Source organism: Melanotaenia boesemani, chromosome 8 (assembly GCF_017639745.1).
Source record: "Melanotaenia boesemani isolate fMelBoe1 chromosome 8, fMelBoe1.pri, whole genome shotgun sequence".
Lineage (NCBI taxonomy): Eukaryota > Metazoa > Chordata > Actinopteri > Atheriniformes > Melanotaeniidae > Melanotaenia > Melanotaenia boesemani.
In genome coordinates this window covers 17448031-17467386 of record NC_055689.1, presented here as the reverse complement: position 1 = coordinate 17467386, position 19356 = coordinate 17448031, and the positions used below count along the sequence as shown (strand labels likewise).

The 19356-nt window shown below is 36.2% G+C and overlaps 1 protein-coding gene across 1 annotated transcript; it reads left to right on the top strand.

Moving 5' to 3' along the window:
* The first annotated feature begins 12875 nt into the window (after nt 1-12875).
* Nucleotides 12876-16978, top strand: mrps14 (mitochondrial ribosomal protein S14). The gene is made up of 3 exons (XM_041993720.1): nt 12876-12987; nt 16104-16268; nt 16569-16978. The coding sequence occupies exons 1-3, from the start codon at nt 12919-12921 to the stop codon at nt 16749-16751; spliced, it is 417 nt and encodes a 138-aa protein (XP_041849654.1). The 5' UTR covers nt 12876-12918; the 3' UTR covers nt 16752-16978.
* The last annotated feature ends 2378 nt before the right edge of the window (nt 16979-19356 follow it).

Sequence of the window (19356 nt, the reverse complement as noted above, 5' to 3'; positions counted from 1 at the left end):
TCTGCTTCCTTTCTCTGGAAAAAAAATGCACAGTGAGCTGTTATTAGAAGAGCCCACATGCACCTTTGATTTACCTTCTTTATTCATTCCTGCTCTGTTTCTGGAAGGGTGGCTGTAGAATCAAACGAGACTAAAGAGAAAGAATCCTTGCTTTTTTTTTTTTTTTAAATAGCAGCAAAACGCAAAACGTGGCAAATATAAAAGGTCCGAATAACCGCTGGCTCACCCCATTGATTTGTCCCATGTTTAACAAGCAATTAAACATTAGATTTATTTGCATATGTCAGTTTATATTATCGTCTGTTGCCTTAGAGTCAGTCAGCAAGTTAATATTGTGATTTATAATGAAATCCTCCTGATACTTTTTATTGTACAAAGACATTTGTGATTATGGATTTATTTGCAAAATTGTGGGTTGATATTATTGTTGAATATATATATATATATATATATATATATATATATATATATATATATATTTATATATGTATGTATATATATATATAGATAGATAGATAGATAGATAGATATTTTTTATATATTTATATGTATAAATGTATGTATGTATGTATGTATATCACATTATGGAAAAACATGCAGAAAAATTATGTAAGACCATTTAATTGCAATAAATATCCTTGTTTTGTGTTCAGTTGATGAAAGGGAAGTCTTGACTTTACAGTAAATGATCATTATTTTACACTTAGACCGGGGTCTACAGGGTTGGTCGTAGCTTGTGGTTTATAGTTTTCTCATGTTCTTAATGATAAGGCCTTTTTTCTTTTCCCTTTTTTGTTTTCATGCATGATGAAAAAAAAGTTGAGTAAAATTATAAAACTAAGGCATCCAGCTGCAAAGCTTTTTTGAGTAAACTCAACAAAGGGGTGTTGTGTGGATCTCAATAAAGAGGGTCCTCAAAGTAGAATCTTAAATTTAGCAAAGTTAGGATAGCAGGATATTGTCAAGCTGAAAATATCTGAAAATATTAAAACAACTTATGTTCACAAGTTGCCTCAACTTAAAACAATAACACCCTTTAAGAAACTTATTATTTCTTTAGAACAATTAAACATTTCCATGGCGACATCATCACATTCATGAAGACCTATTGAAATACCTCAAAGTGTATTTCAAGTCCTTTGGATAGTCCAGGTTCAGAGCATATTGAAGGTAAACATTTAGGTTTAACTTTAAACTTTAAAAAGTAAAGCAACCAGTAAAGCATTTTTAAGTCAAATAAAAAAATTATAAAATTGCTGTGTGCCAACCTGTATTAAGAATATGAATCAAAACCTGAATATTGAGTAGAATAAACTTAAGATTATTATTCAGATTTACTCACACAATTGAAGCAACTTGGGAACATAAGTTACCTCGTTATAGTTGTTTCAGGTCAGAGACATGTAGACCTGAATAGCTATCCTAATTTGGTCGAATTTCAGAATCTGCTTTTAGTTTCTTTCCTAATTTAGGTTCAAAACCTCTTAGTTGAGCTTACTCATGAAAGCTGTGTGGGACTGTGTGAAAATGGCCCATTTGCCATTTTCACATAGTCCCTCAAGAAGATTATTGTTTTTTTATTATTATTATTTCAGTTTGATCTCTAAATAAAGGATGTAATTTACTGTCCATTCCTCAGAGCAACTTTTTGGTGTCTTTACCATAGGTCAATATAAACATCAGGCCTGTATTATTCTTGTGTTACTTGTGAGAACAATATGAAAACCTGCAACTGCAGTCCACTACAGGAAATTAAGCTGCCTAATGTCCTGCTGTTATTACTCATGCTAAAACATAACATGCCAAGGATGTCATTATTGGGTAAATGACTATATTATTTTTGACCACATAATTTCTATTATTCATCATTATAAATGCCAAAAATGATGGCTTTCAGCTTTTTTCTCACGAATAGTGACATTGCGTCTGGATAGTGGAATTCAAGCCTGATCTTATGTCAGAAAGTGAAATAGCTATGTTCATCCACAGTATAAAATGGTGCAGTTTAAATAAAAAAATGCTCAAAAATTGTACACTAACAAAGCTTTACTCCCTACAGTAATACAGCTTAGGTTGTTTGCACATCCACATTCCACATCACTTTAATGCCAGAGCAAGTTTGAGAATTGGCTGCACAATGTTTTTAAAAGTCATTGTACTTTTCTATGTCAGTTCCTCCATTTTTAACACTGTTTTAACAACAACTGGTTAGGATTAGGAGTAACAAAAGTAAAAAAAAAAAAAAAAAAGACTATGTTGGGGTACAGCAGACATCTTTGACATCATGACTCCAGATAGGCCACAGTCAACCCTGTTATCATTTAATCTCGCTCCACAGTCTGGGGACCACACAATTCTTTCTCGAAAAAAAAAAAGACAGTTTCGCCTTTAGCAGAACCGGAACCGGAAAAGTAAAATGTTGTTACGCTGAACAGTAGCTAGTGCCAGTTTATGGCTGTGATCACAGGACTTGTGCAGGATAATCAGCTCTGAACTGTCGAACCATATGCTAAAGGCGAACCGGTCTTTTTTTTGTTTGTTTGTTTTTTTGAGAAAGAATTGTGTGATCCCCAGACTGTGGAGCGAAAATCTGTTTCTGAACATCTTCTTTTCTGGGTTCACCTTACGGCCTATGATTCTGAGATTTAATGTGAAAGCTGTCCTGCAGAAAATAACAGGCTTGAAATAAATTTGCCATCTTGCAACTGACAACCATCCCGTCACCATCCATCCATCCATCATCGAATAGGAAAAGCTATAAGTTGGACAAATTCTTGTTATCTGATATCATTGCCCTGTAAGTGAGATAATATGACCTCTTTTAACATGAATGCTAACCAGAGTATTATGTCAAGTGCTATACAAAAGTGATAAATCCAAGGACCAACAACTAAACTCCAGGAAATTTCTACATCTTCCACCTCTCTCTACAATACTGTATAACCAACACATCTAACCTTCAGTATACACCAACCCAATCTCAGGCAAAATATTACGTTAATATGTGCCCAGACATGATTTTCACTCTTTTTTACCGCCACTGGCCACGTAGAAATAACTCCAAAGAGTAACAGTGTCACAGCACATTATTAATTATAGTCACATTTGACTGTTGGAGCTACACAACAAGTACGCCAAGTAGAAAAGTCAAGATTGAGCCTGATGAGTAGTTCTCTTAAAATAAAATGAATAAATAAATAAAATACAGTTTTCTATTTTAACAATAACAATTTTCTACAAGACTGGGCTGCACATACATATATATTTCCAAAACTGTCAAAATGTTTCAGCAAAGTTGTCACACGCACATTTCGTACAACATGTACGAAACAAGTTTAACACCCATAATGAAAAGGGCGCAAAAGGGTTTAGTCTATAGCTCAGACTGGCTGAGGTTAGTGACCTCATTAGTGTAAATACATTTGGTATCCATCAAATATGTTTTACTGCTACTTGTGTATCTGTGCTTAAACAACTGCTTTCAGTAATATAAACTTGAACCCTCATTGGTTTCCAAGAATAAATATACAAAAAACCCATTAACCTTCCCCTTTGAACTTTATGGTATATTTAATCATACAAAGGCTAACTGCGGTATGGGCAACTAAAACATCACTGATTGTGTTTCCTCATGGATCTAAAAACTGTTGATTGAAGAGGTTGACTTGAGACATGTGAAGGCTTGTGAATGAAAAAGAGGCTGTCAGAGCGATCGGAAAAAGACCCGAAGATATCCAACACATGAAGGAGTAACTGAAAGTCAGAGGGTTATTATGCTACATAAAACAGCCAACTCGAACCTGATTTTTTTTTCTATCATTTGAGTAAAAACATTTTTTCCCTGTTCTCAAATTAACATGAAAAATTGTTTCTAATTACTGACAAAAAATTACTGGCCAGATCCTGTCAGACAAAGCAGAGCCAGTATTGACTTCAGTACAATATTCTGCATGTTTAAAGCTGTCAAAAGTCTCAGAGGCCTTTTTGATTTTCTTCCAGTGTAAAATGAACCTTTGTGACTTTCGTGGAAAGCAGATTAGATTAGAGGAAGCAGTGTAGATAAAACTTAAATGATTTAAGGAAAAACAGATTAATGCCATATGAAGGTTTGCTTGAATGTGTTCCCTTCAGAGTCTTTGTTGTGTGCTCAGATTTCTTTTGATGGCTACCATATTGTGCACAGAAGAACTACTGGTGAATGCACTTACACATGTAATACAGTTCCTCATAAACTATAAGTCTTTTCCTTGTCTGCAGTTAGCACACCACAGCTGAGTTATGTTCTTTGTCAAACACACAAAATATCAAAGGCAACATCTGTGGAGTGCTTGTTGGTCTACATCACAATTGTTTGCTAATGTTGTTAAATTGCTGCTAGCTTGCAGGTTAAAGACCATTATGATGTGGTTTCTGCTTTGCAATGTAACATATGGTAAGTGCAACTGAAAGAACATAACAACATATAACAACAACTGTGGTCTGGGTTCAGACATGAGAACAGCCAGTACAGCATCCAAACAACATGACACATTTGATTCAGATTATAATTTAGAAAACTAGGATTTTATATGCAGCTCGAGAATGTTTCTTCTCTAGTACAAGACAACAAAATTATTTAAACTAAATAAAACAAATTACCAGCTGTTAATATATTAAAAAAGTTAGGACTCAGGGTCAGAGTCCATGGAAGTAAAACCAACTGTGAGGTTGAGGAAGTACCAAGATTTTTTGAATCCCTGATAGACCAAAATGTACAGTGTTACAGTCAGAGTTGTAGTGAAATGCGAAGTACTGGAGCACATTATTTTACTTGACTTGGCAGTAAGGCAAAAGGTTAACATCTAAGGTCAAACCCAGAAACTTTCCCCAATCTCAGCCCCTTGTAACCCAGAGTATTAAGCTACACAATCATCTTACTATTACTAGTGTATATTTCTGCAAGAAAGGCCATGCCCTTCCTTTAGAATCCTCAGAACTTTACGTCTAAATACTTGCACATGACACTATGACAAGTGCAGTTTCTTAGCACCCACAAATGTCCTGGAAGTTCCTGTGTAGCAGCATACTTCTATGTTAATGGCCTTTTATGTCAATATTGCTGGTTCATCCATTTACCATATGAACAAGGGGTAGGATAGGGGGGTACCCTGGACAGCTCACCAGGCCATCAACACAGAGAGAAGTGACACAAACAGCTCACTATTTGAAGCAATTGAGAGTCACCATTTAATGAAGTATGCATGGTTTTGGACTGTGGAAGGAAACCAGAGTGCCTGGAGAGAACCCATACCTGCATTTCAAACTCCACACAGAAGAGCCTGAGTAGAGATTAAAACCAGGAACCTTCTTGCTGTGAGGTGACTGTGCTAACCACCACACCACTGTACAGCCCTGTGCCAAATATGAAATGCATTAGAATTGTGTTTGTTTAGACAAAGTTCCTACCACTGCAATGTGATTTGAAAGGTTTTAAGGGGTTCAACCTTTAAATCAGACCTGAACAAATTTATATAACAAACCTTTTGTTTGGACCATGCCATCCACAGGGGTTTGTTGTAATATCAGAGGGAGAGGCGAAAACTACTTGTAGCTGCCCATATTCACAGAGCAACATCACAGAGAGGAGGAGCAGTCAGCTATATGTTGATGTAAAAAGAAAAGGTAAAAAGTCTTCTCCCAGATTTTTGAGCTTGGGACGTAAACCAGAGATTATTAAATGCACCCCAACTTAACTTATTTTTGTCAATAAAAGAGAGTAAAACTTCTCAAATTTCCTTTAAAACTAAAGTGAAATTGTAAACACATCACCAGCCTCTAGAATTAACAGAAAAAGATTAATCTGCCATCAAAATGATAATTAATGAGTAATAATTCTTGTAGAGGGAGTTGGTGAAGCACAACAGCAAATGAATTAATTGGAGCAGACAAGGGAAGTCAAGCAGGAGTCTGACAGATGAGTCGGTGTCAGCAGCTGTTACAGAGCTTCCTGGGCTGATGTGATTACCAGTCCTGAGGGCTGGGTCATCTAGTCATGACATTCTGTGTGAAGACTTGATCCCCCATTTCACCAGCTGACATAGCCTAACACCACCCATGCTTTTGATCTTAGAGATTCCCCAGCCATTTCTATTTGTTGCAAAGAAGATGCCATCAGTGGAAATTATAGGACAGACAAGTTGGAGCCGATGAAGTTCAACCAAGCTCCTGCCCATGCTGCTAGCTAACACTCATTTAACAGCATAATTAGTTATGGATTGGACTGAATGGTGTGGATTTTGTGACTTCCTTTTTAAACTATCCAAGGACTTTTGGTCAGATTTCAGTTGGCGAGAGTTTACAGGAACTGGTTATAGCCTGTAGCTTTTAGCCTTTTTTACCAATCAGTGCACAGAAAAAATATTTGCTTACCCAGAATGAAATAACCTATACATGAGACTTCTATTGTATCTCACAGTAAAAGTAAGGTTAGGAGCCTCTGACTGACAGACCAAGACCTCTGGGGTCTACACTGGAAAACAGAGGTACTGAGTTACTCAGCAAGTGACAATGAAAAATATCACACAGGTCATTTTCTTCTTCTGAGCACATATTTTAAACGATATATTTTCTGCACTACAAGTAAAACTCAAAGATGGATGAAGATTGAAAGCATAAATGCACATACCCTAAAATTACTGACACAAATGAACTTGTTTTAGCTTTGTAAAATAGCACCTGGAGTTACCCTTTCCTGATCCTTTTTGGTCAAGAAAGATTTGTTTTCAAAGCATGCAGACTACACTTCCTAGCACATTGGTGGTCCTGTAACTGAGTATAATCACAGATGTCTCTGAAAACCCCCGCTAAAAAAAAACAGCAATAACTTTCTTTCTCTGTATTTGCTTCTGCTGCAATAAATTGTCTCATTTAATTGAATTGTGATTAACTCAAAGTGATGTGTAGTTCCTCTGATTTACAGTGAGTTTTACATGGAAATATAAAAACAAGGAAATCCATGATTGGTCTTTTCCAAAGCTCCCTTATTACTGTCTTATAAATAATCAAATGAATGAATGAATGAATGAATGAAAAACAAAACATTAACAAGCTATTTCTTTGTGAAACTTTGCAAATGCATTTTCTTCACTGATAAAAGATGGAAGACTACAGAGAGCTGTAGAAAAGGGATTATCTTAGTTGAGTTATAGTGAATGTAACAAATCGGTATTAAATTTGATTTTCATTGTAAGATAAAAGCAAAGCAAGCTGATATTGTTTTGAGACTGTGAGTCTGTCTATTTGTCATAAAACACTGGATGAAAACCTCAGTTTTCAGACATCCAAAACCATAAACGCACCTCTGCTGTATCTCAGACTAAAAATCCTTCACAGTCGTCACAATGCTCTGATCTGAAGACTGCAGACATGTCTGATTACATTACTGTTTTACTCCTGAATCACAAGTTTTCAGTCTCTCAAACACAACAGAGCACATATGTTTTCTTCCATAACATTTCTGAAGATAAACAAGGATTTTAAGTGTCCTGGTACAACATGTTCTCAACGCAATGCAAATGAATAGCCCACTACTTTAGGCACAGCCTTGCATGTTATTTATTCACATTTTAAACTTTTGACATGTCATTTTACACCGTTGAAGTACATGACAAAGGGTTAAGGTGAGAGTGGAAGTTCAGGGCAGGGTGCCATCCTTTAAACTGAAATGCAAAACCATGAAAACACTTTCTAAGAACATGCAGCATGATTTGGTATGTTATGACTGCCTGTTAATGGGAATAGGCTGTGTGGTGACACTTTGTTAAAAACAACCAAAAAGGTACTTTGACACATTTGGTTATTAGACAGATTTTATCAGCATAGTTAACATTGTGTAAAGTTATTAAACTCTGCAGGTGCGTATTTCAGATCAAAACAAAGATGAGTATGGTCTAAGACTGAAAAAAGAGGGCCAAGAGGCCCATGACTCCTTCTGAATTTACACCACTGACCTACATTCTTTGTTTTATTTGTACTCTATGTACTCCACACGTGAGGGGTCTGTATCTGGTACTTTAACACGTAAAAGTACAAACTTCTCAGAAGGGTGTGGTCTAAGATATCAGTAGGTGTTGTGGTTGATGTGATCCCATCAAAAGATGGCCTGTGGTGTTGTATTTTCTTCACCCTCAGACATGTCTCATAAGCTGCATACATGTCGTAAAGTTAAAAAGTCAGCCTCTGACTTCTGGGGAAATACTGGGCATTCCTGAGTTATGGAAAACAGGGACCTCAGAGTCAGTTAGGTCAAGGCCTCCTGCTAAATGAGCTGTAGCTGAACAGTGATTTCCAAGAGAAGTATTTCACACGCTAATGTGTCAGTGAAGGTATAACAGCTAAGACTGTTTATTCACTGCCACGCTCAGTCTATACATGTAACGGAGAGCTTTTCCCAAAGAGTGTGCATTTGTATATCAATCTGGAGATATGCTTAAATGCAAAAAATAAAATAAAATCTGAGTCTGTTGTTGGAAGGTGCTTTGTAAAGTTCTTTTATCCCCTATCTTGCTGGTTTTGTTGTCTTTTTCTGTTTCTGCTTGCACCATTGCTCAAATTTCCCATCATCAAAACTCCACGTAATAGGTTTGCCTTGCCAATGATTTATTAATGTACTTTTAAATGCTGTAACATATGGTTGGTTCTTTTCATTTGGCAAAAAAAGAAAGTTTGCCAGAGATTTCCGATGGAGAAAAAGGACCAGTAGAAGACTTTAAAATTGTGGCTACGCTTGTGACATTTACAACATCTTGAGAAGAGAGTTATTTATTTTACTTAACCAGGGACACATAGGAAATGTCTCACTGCAACATTTCTTTTTCTCCCTTGCACCTGGTAGTATATGCATTACATTATAGCTTCACAGAAGTGGTGGAAGTTTTAAAATGACATATAATCCCTTTACCAGCTCTGTATAGACTGGACATTCATGTTATGATACTTTGTTGACAGTTAAGTGACCGCAGTGTGTTTGGTGTCTTTGGCTCTGTATATAGAAATTTGGCTTTAAATAAAAACATACATAATAGCCTCAGATTTTCAGCATATTGTGGCTTATCCATTATTATTCTATAATTCTTTATGGGGTTTCTCAACATTCCCTCAACAGAAAACACTTCAAGTAGCCTAATCTAACTTACAATAATATAATAAATTTCCATCTCAGTAGTTAATGACTTTAAAATAAGCATTAAATGTGTTTTAAGATATGTGTTGTATGATGATTATCTAGCCATTGAGACATTTGCTTGACAGAAAGAAAAATTTGATTTGGCGTCTGACAGTGACTTTCATCAAATTGATAGACCCAACTGAGATTTCATTCTCTCCAAGGTGCCAACATTAAACTGCCAGCGTTTTTATTCATAAATTTCACTGCTATTTTGACACTGCAGTCTAATTTTATGGGCTGATTTATGTTGACAAGTTCACATAATGTTAGGTCAAAAGCCCACCCACAAAGAAAGACAGCGCCTTGTTTACTGTTTACAAGCTGAATGGATTCCATTAAACTGTCATTCCGATGAAGACTGTCATTTTTAAGTGTAAATTTAAACTAGTTTCTCGTGTGAGCATGTTTGACCCTCTGTTTTACATTTTATCATCATAGCTCTCAAATAAGAAAGCTCGGATTTGCTAGCAGCAAATTAACTCCCTCTCCATCTTCAAACACTCATATACCAACCAAGGAGGAAATATGCAGACATCTGTTCCTGTCACACTTTCATTTCTGTGTGGTATGGAGTCAATCAGAGCAATGTTTGATCAGCCAGGGGAACCTTATTTGCTTTAATCATACTGTTCAGTGTAGAATAAAAGAGTGCCTAAACCACAGTTTTAGAAGGTATTGCTGATTAACACCAGAGAGGTTAGCTGGCTGCCTGGGATGTATTAGCAGAGCTTTCTTTTACTTTGAATGTGTGGCATTGAGGGCGTGAGCTTCATGTACCTTTGAAAGAACATTTTAAAGACTTTCCACTGCTCGATGATCTGACTGATGATCATTTTAGCATCTCCAAAGTTTAGTTCTGTTGAAATTCTGTTTTAGACAGTATGACCTCCACATAATAATTAGTCCATGACACACTTTGATTCTATTTTTCTGTAAGAAAAACTGTCTAACTCTGTGTGAACGCAGACAGACAATAATATTACTGTATATAACTGGATAAAATAAAAATTGTACAGTAAAATTTAGCATTTTCCTATATGCAGTGCTGCAATTCTCAAGTGTAACTAACAGTCCGAGTTGTTTTAGCTTCAGTTGCCTTGTGTTATTGATTTGACAGTGCCCATTTAACTGCTGCCAGTATTATAGATGATGCCACCTGTCTGCTGCCCCCCTGATTATTCTCCACTTCTCAAGAAGACATCAGTTTAACATTGGATAGGTTTGTTCCTAAATCTCACAGGTCTCTGATATGATCCAGACTGAGGACTTTAAATCTCCTGTAAAGAAAACAAGTTACCATAAGTCATCAATACAGGATACTTGTATGTTTTATTGTTAAGTCAGAAAGAAGTGAACTAGTCAGATCTCTCACTGCTGAACCTCTGTCACAAATAGCTCCTGTTCCTAAACCACAGTAGGACTCATCACACCATGAGACTGTCAAATAATGCCTCTGCAGAGCTGCTAACTGTGTTTAGAGACATATGTAATATTTAGTTTGTGTAATGCAGTACATCATGGCCATACTTTGTATTGCTTTTGCAACAGTTGACTGATGCAGATGTCACTGTTACAGCATTTAATGAGACAACAACCTGTTTACTTGCTATTAAAGGTTTTAAAGAATGCAGCTCAGAGGTATTTTTCAAATCAACACAAATGTTGATTCCTGCTGGCAGGAGCGAGCTGCCTGACATTTGTCAATAATCTCAAAATATGAAATCCTGGAAAGTTACCTTTCAGATCTTCTTTTACTGGTGACATCTCTGTGGTGAAAAGCAGTCACAAAGAGAAGGCTTTTGCATTCCTGGTGATCTCAAAGCAACCACTTTAGGGTTTTGAATTGGGGCCTAAAACCATCTGAGGGCCAAAAAGCAGTTTAACTATGATATACTGCTGCTGTCAAATGACGATACTGTGTTTTCCAGCCTCTAAAACGCAGCAGAAACATTTTGTCCTCACTGAAACTGTATAAGAGACAATGCAAAAGTCTTGAGCCACTCCTCAATTTTAAATAAAGCCAGAAAAACAAAATATAGCTGCAGCAATTTAAAATTATTGGCTGCATTTTTTCCCATTTCCTTTCAAGATGATCACTCTGCTTCAATAATGTTGAGGTCTGAGCTCTGGGGGAGGATTCAACACTCCACAAGACCTGTTGCTACTGATTTTCTGTCCAGTTCTCGTGTCATTTAGTTCACACAGCATTTCCTGCCTATTTCTCTTCATTAACAGTGGCCTCTTGGCAGCCATCCTTCCACTGAAACCATCTCTGATGATGCTTCAGTGAACAGCAGATGATCAAATGAAGGGTTAGATGAATCTCTCAGGTCCTGTGTCAGGTCTCTGCTGGATTTTTTTCTTATTTCTTAAAGATGCCACTTTCAGATACTATTCATCAGTTGTAGGTAGCATTTCAAGCCTGAATTAAGTTATTTGGCCTACGTTTTCAGTTTAGTTCAATTTTAAGGATATACTGCACATGCTGTGTTTTTATAATCATAATATTTTTCTGCCTTCTAAGTCAGGTGAATATTCAGAAATTAATTACAAAAAGGAAATCTTATTTACCGTATATGAACACCTACTAGAGGTTGTCATTATGAAAAATTTACAAATACTGTCATTTGTAAGTAACAAACTTATTTCACTGACATTTGGCATTTAATTTATTGTTAAGTTCCTGTGCAGTTTTCCCAGCCTGTTTCATAATGTTGCTCTTTATGGAGGAAGCTGCCTACACATGTGTTAAAATTTATCCAAGAACTCATCCCCTACAGGCTCCACAATAATGATTGTTTAATGGAATCTGTTTCTATTCTTTGTTTGTTTTTCTCTATAAAACTTTAAGGACAGCACCCTGCTGAACCACAGACTGAAAACAAAAATCTTAAAACACAAGGACTTCATTGTTGGGGCATTTAAGGGAAGAGAAGATGGGTCTGAGGGCTGAGGAGTAGGAATCCAATCTGACATGAGGTTCCTATTCAACATGAACAAGGAGGAGGCCTGCTCCTGATGGCTGGTGAGAGAATCTGTGGTGAGAGTGTGAGTAGTGAGTTGAAGATTATAGAACTACAGTGCCACCGGGTGTTTATAAGTAGTACCGCAAAGAACTCAAATTTGTGTTCACACAGTTAATCTCTGTGCTAATTTAAATAGTAATTGCCAAGGGGGTGATCCTGTATGGCAAAACACAAACTTTACCAAAGCAATATAATTACAAAATTTTAAGACTTTTAGGCAAGTTTATGTTGATATTAAGTCACATTAAGCTTTGCAATGTTGCATCTAAATTTAAACATGATCTTAAAATGTGCCCTGAGACCCTGTATTACATTAAGCAGGATGGATGGATGGCTGGATGGATGGATGGATGTATAATCCAGTGGCTGTAACTAAGCTGAACATTTTATGCATTTAAAGTACAAAAATACAAACAAGGGACTTTAGTTTTCACCAGGAAAGTTCCACTGTGAAACTGATTTGTATTAACACAGTAGCTAAAGAAGACAGAAAAAATTAGCATAATATAAACACAAACTTTTTTCATTTAAAAGGAAACTTATATAATTTCCATGTTTGTATCTTCTACTCTACATACGCCTGAAAGAGGTTAAAACGAATTCCAAGGTCTACTCCTTGTCCATAGGTGGCGACATAAGCAAATTTGATAACCTTCCTCGGTGGTTTTTCACAACAGTCCAGCCATCATGGCGGCTCACAGATTAGCATGTTTAGGGTTCAATGCCCTCTATTCCACTGTCAACGCGCCGAAGCAGGTATCATGTTTATTATAACCTTGTTTTTTGGGACTTAGGCAGCGCTTTTATTAACGTTGCATCACATATCTAATGGAGACAGTCCCAGTGAAACTGTAGGTGGTCTTACTAGCTTTCTGGCTAATTGTAGCATGCGTAGTTAGTCTTATGATGATAAAGTTATTTTACTGTTTGACAAACTATTTCAAAGCAAAGTGAATGTGTGTTATAAGTTTAATGAGAAAAAATATAAAAATTGCTTACGTTTTAATGAAATTTCAATTTATGTTTGAAGCTCCAGATTTGAATGTCGTCGACCGAAGATGATGATAGGTTTTAAGTTGCAGAGAAGTAGAATGAACAGTTGAGAGGAAATTTCATGACATGAGTAAATGTCGACCGAAGATGTGAAATTAAACGTCAAAACCATCGCCGTCACTGTCATTGTAATTGTTGACATCTGCTTTACAGGATAGCTGTAAATGGGCATTCTGTATCCAATCGATAAGGAGTTTCCAACCAAATATTTCATTTGGGCAATTTATTTATCTCTCAATAGTATAGACAATTATCGACCTATTGCATTATTCAGTATATTGTCAGAAGTACCTGAGATAATACATCTGACAAAACTATAAATATATATTTTCATCATTGACAATCAGTTTGGTTTTAAAAGAAAACAGTACTGACCTGTGCTTATATACACTTTAAAAGACTGTACTTTATTACAAAAGCCATAATTCATCAGTATTTCTATGTTTTGCTCATAGTCAGTCCATATATTGCTGGTTTACAGCAAATGTTGATGGTGTGTTCTCAGTTTAGCATAGACTGATATAGAATATAATGCTAAGAAAAGCCAAATAATGAGAGTTGGAAGCGCCGGGGATAAGAAATCAACCTTTCCTATCTTTCATCTGTTTGTGTGTAAGGAAATGAAGTACTTAGGTCATGTCATACATTGGGGATCCAAAGTTTGGGCACCCCTGGTTAAAATTCATTGTAATGTGCAAAAAGAAGCTAAGGAAAGATAGAAAAATCTCCAAAAGGCATCAAATAACAGATTAGACATTCTTATAATATGTCAAAAAAAGTTAATTTTATTTCCATCATTTACACTTTCAAAATAACAGAAAGCATAAAAATGGCATCTGCAAAAGTTAATACCTTGTGCTGCCCCCTTTGACAAGTATCACAGCTTGTAAATGCTTTTTGTAGCCAGCCAAGAGTCTTTCAATTCTTGTTTGAGGTATCCTCGCCCATTCTTTCTTCCTTACCAAAGTCTTCCTGTTCTTTGAGATTTCTGGGCTGTCTGTGATGCACTGCTCTTTTAAGGTCTATCCATAGATTTTCAATTATGTTGAGGTCAGGAGATTGTGAAGGCCATGGCAAAACCTTCAGTTTACGCCTCTTGATGTAATCCACCGTAGATTTTGAGGTGTGTTTAGGATCATCATCCATTTGTAGAAGCCATCCTCTCTTTAACTTAAGCTTTTTCACAGATGGCATCAAGTTAGCGTTCAATATCTGCTGAAATCTTATTGAATCCATTCTTCCTTCTACTTGTGAAATGTTCCCTGTGCCACTGGCTGCAATACAACCCCAAAGCATGATTGAGCCACCCCCATACTTAACAGTTGGACAGAGGTTCTTTTCATTAAATTCAGTGTCCTTTCTTCTCCAAACGTACCTTTGCTCATTCCGGCCAAAAAGTTCTATTTTAACCTCATCGGTCCACAGAACATGTTTAAAAAAATGCATCAGGCTTATCTATATGCTCATTTGCAAACTTCAAACACTGATTTTTGTGGTGAGGACGTGGAACAGGTTTTTTTCTGATGACTCTTTAATGAAGACCATATTTGTACAAGTATCTCTTTAAAGTGTAATAGTGTACCACAACTCCAGTGTCTGCCAGATCTTCCTGGAGGGATCGTGCAGTCAAACGTGGGTTTTGACTTGCTTTTCTCACAATCCTGCGAGCTGTTCTGATATTTTTTTTTTTTTTGGTCTTCCAGATCTTGCTTTAACTTCCACTGTTCCTGATGACTGCCATTTCTTAATTACATTCTGAACAGAGGATATTGGCATCTGAAAACGCTTTGCTATCTTCTTATAGCCTTCTCCTTCTTTGTGAGCGTCAACTATTCTCAGTTTCAGTGTTCTAGACAACTGCTTAGAGGAACCCATGGTGCTGATTGTTGGGACAAGGTCAGATGAGTCTGGGCATTTAAAACCTTTGAGATTGACATCACCTGGTCTTTCCAGACGATGACTGAGAATAATCCATGACACTGTCAGGTCTCAGCTGTCCAAAGGGGACGCTGCATGCTATGAACTCTGCAGGGTGCCCAAACTTTTGCAGATGCCATTTTTTTGTTTGTTTTCTGTTATTTTGAAAGTGTAAATGATAGAAATAAAATCAAACTTTTTTTTTTTTTTTAACATATAAGAATGTCTAATCTGTCATTTGATGCCTTTTGGAGATTTTTCCGTCTTTCCCTTGGTTTCTTTTTGCACATTACAATGAATTTTAACCAGGGGTGCCCAAACTTCGGATCCCCACTGTATCTGACGACTGGAGGAATGACAAAGACATCCATCGACGGCGCTGTAAAATTTATGCTCAAGTTAACATGCTGATAAGAAAATTTTCAATGTGCTATGATTCTGTAAAGTGTTCCCTGTTCAGAACCTTTGTCACACTGTTTTATACTGGTTGGCTAAGGTCAAACTACAGGAAAATGAGTATGCAGCGGCTCAAGGTAGCCTACAATGATGCAATGAGGTTGTTTCTTGGAGTCCCTAGGTGGCATAGTGCCAGTCAGTTGTTTATTTGTAATGGAAATGTTTGTTTCCTACATTTTTTGTAAAATTAGATGCTGTAAAGCTCTAGAGAATTAAAAAAAACTGCAACGATACCAATGAGTGATTAAGTGATTCCACTGGCAGAACACCTTTGGTTTTGCTCTGTTCACTGTTATGTAAGAGGGTGGGCTATTCTCACATAATATCCTGCCTGACACGAGGGGATTTCAAATCATCTGATTTAGGAGGAAACTTTGTTTAACCTTCTCCTGTTATGTGTGACACACATGGTTTGCTGTTAGTAACTGCATATGCATGGTCTGTAGGCACTGAGGAGCTGCTGGGGAGCAGTAGAGCAAGTGAGAGGTTACTATGTTAACTGGAAGATGCTGAGGGATGTCAAAAGAAGACAGATGGCCTTTGACTATGCTGATGAGAGGTTACGGATTAATGCACTGAGAAAGAACACCATCCTACCCAAAGACCTTCAGGTAAAGTGCAATATTTCCATTTTAGTCTTTACAAACTGCCATACAATTGAGTCTTAATACACTATATGCAACATTATGTAATACCAACCACTTATAGCACACCATAATGGGCCTGTTAATATGTTTATACACAGAATACCTGCTAACACAGGTATTCTGTGTACATTTTAAGTTAACGTTTATGATTGTGGGTTTTTTTTGTGATAACCAAAGAAGACAACTAGCAACCAAAGTGTCTCTAAATTATTAAAACTAAAATCATGTCCAAAATTCCTAAAGCATTTTAAAATGTCTCTGCAGGAGATAGCAGACAAAGAGATTGCTGCCCTACCCAGAGATAGCTGTCCTGTGAGGATACGCAACAGGTGTATCCTGACTTCCCGACCCCGGGGAGTGAAGCGGAGATGGCGACTGAGTCGTATTGTCTTCCGTCATCTTGCTGACCACAATCAGATGTCTGGGATCCTGAGAGCAAGGTGGTGACTATGGCCTTGTTGGCCTTGTTGGTCAGTTTTGAATAAGTAACAGGGCAGGACATCATTTATTACATCTACATTTATGTTTTGCTGTAAACATTTAAGCCACAATTGTTTTGTTGTATAGATTTTAAAACCTGTAAATGTCATGGTCAATGGACTTCAGAAAAGTCTAAATGTCAATTGATCTACTGCACAGCAAGAGACATAAATAAAAAAACTCTCCAAACTCTATTCAGAGGTGTCTTTGTTTATTGGAAAAGGTTCTAAGTGGCTTTCATGACACAGTCATCAAAACTGTACGAGCATTGTATGATACTACCACAGCAAGGATTTAAGTTAATAGATATATATCAAATAGTCTCACCTCAGAAAGAGGTTCCAGACAGGGCTGTGCATGGTCGTCTTTATTATTTTCATTATTTTTAGAACCATTATCTCAACACATTAGGCAAAGTAAAGATTAAAAGAATAAAGAGGGGAATTTTTATTACAGAGAGTGAATATAAAATGGTCTGCTATGTGGACGATATTTTAATATACCTACCGCAACCAACATACTACCGAAATTGATGAGTTCATTTTGTCCTCCAGAAGAAGTTAACATACCAAGAGATCCCACAAGATTGCCAGAACACAACTACCTGCCTGTACATATAAATATAAAGTAAAATTCCATAAGATGGAATTTAATGCCTTTCTTCAATTTCAGTTTAAGAATTGAATCTATATAAAAAAAAATATAACTATATAAATTATATTGATATTATTATGCTTATATCAGATTTTACAAATAGAAATTAATCATAACCATTATAAGGAATGAAAAACAAATATTTCCAGATAAATATGGCAAGGTAAAAAAAACCAAGGGCCAGTTTCAAAACTCGACAGCTAAGTAAAGACAAAAAGGGGTGGGGCCTACCTTCTCTAGGGACTATTATTTTGCAGCACAAATGAGAGCAATCATATGCTGTTGCAATCCATCATATAATGTCCAATGGAAATCCATCGAAGAGAGGATGTGTGCCACACCGATACAGGCGATTTCAGCAGACAGTAAGTTACAAAATGACATAAACCGTGTTGATAATCCAAGGATGAAATGGACTCTCAAAATGGGGAAAATTGTTATAAAAGAATTCAAATTAGAAGATGACAATATACCTCTGAAGTGGCCTCCATATAATTTAGATTTTACACCAAATGGACTAGATGCAAGATTGAAGGCCTTGAAACCTAAAGCGATAACAGCTATGTGCCAGGTAATGGAATGAGCAGTATTAAGTTTTGATTCACTCAAAGAGAAATGTCTTCTTGAAAAAAAGCATTTTTACAGAGGCCTGCAGATTCAGCATTATGTTCATAAAAAAGTAAAAGAAGTAGATGAGACCAGGGCACATTTATTACAACTGTTTAGAAAAGCATTATTCAGAAACAACAGGTAGAATCATTTCAAACGTATACCGAGCATAGTTAAATCTTAAAACACACTCATCTACATACAATATAAAAGTGTGAGCAAGAAGGAGGGATGAATAAAACTGAGGAGGATTGGAAAATAATCTGGTCCTACCTTTGGAAATGTACTGGTTCAAAGAAATGGAGGGAATACAGTTGGAAATGTTTAATGAGATTTTTTTTTTTTTTTATCACACCATCTCAGAAATCCTATTATGATTAAACTACTGGGACGTGTTGGAGGAACTATAATAATATAAATGCAAACCACTATCATGTCTTTTAGGACTGCCTGGTCATTGGAAAGGGATACACAAGGCGCTTCAAGCTATTTTTAAAAACCTGATTCATTTTGATATTTAGATCGTATACTTTGGACTTATACCCCAGATTTGGCCAAAAAAAAAAAAAAAAATCAAAGTCAAATAAGCCATAACCAGGAAATGGCTCTTACAGGAAAACCCTACCCTGAATGTATGGATGGACATTAGATTTATGTTGTAGAAAATTATACTCCCTACTTCTATACTGTTTTTTGTTGGTATGCCTTCTTTTTGTTTAATTTGTTTTATTATATTTCATGTTATTTCCAGGTAATCACATTAGCATCTGAGAGTATGACTGGATTGAAATGCATTATGTACTGAAATATATAATATAAAAAATAGGAAAATGTTCCAAAAGACAGAAGTGTTTTATATGTGATATTTGCATTTGTTCAAGCAAGGAAAAGCACTTTTTAAATCATCAGCAACAAGTTACCTTATAAAAAGTACTGACTGACCAAGGAGTAACCTTAAAGTCATAATGCTGATAGGACTATGACATTATTTGTGCTACAAGAAAACACAGTGTAATATAGTTGTTCCTGACAGTCCTGTTCAGCCTTGTGCATTCATATTTACTTTTTATTTGAGCATTCTTGTACTCTGTAATTTCAAAGATTAGTAGTTCATCCTTACATCAGAGTTTTGAACTCAAGGAAAAGAAAAAAAAAGTAATGTTTTCCTAGCTTGATTGGTCTTTACAAATGTATCAGGTTTTTCTGTTCTCACATTGTCATTCTAATAATTTACATTGTATTAGATTATTGCAGATATAGGAAATGGGGAGAACAATCAAGTATGGAAAATACCTCTTGAAAATACTGG

Excerpts from the sequence above, each read along its gene's own strand:
- mrps14 (XM_041993720.1), top strand. The coding sequence starts at position 12,919 with ATGGCGGCTCACAGATTAGCATGTTTAGGGTTCAATGCCCTCTATTCC. Across the intron at positions 12,988-16,103 it reads CTGTCAACGCGCCGAAGCAG|GCACTGAGGAGCTGCTGGGG; the intron begins GTATCATGTTTA and ends CATGGTCTGTAG. Across the intron at positions 16,269-16,568 it reads TCCTACCCAAAGACCTTCAG|GAGATAGCAGACAAAGAGAT; the intron begins GTAAAGTGCAAT and ends ATGTCTCTGCAG.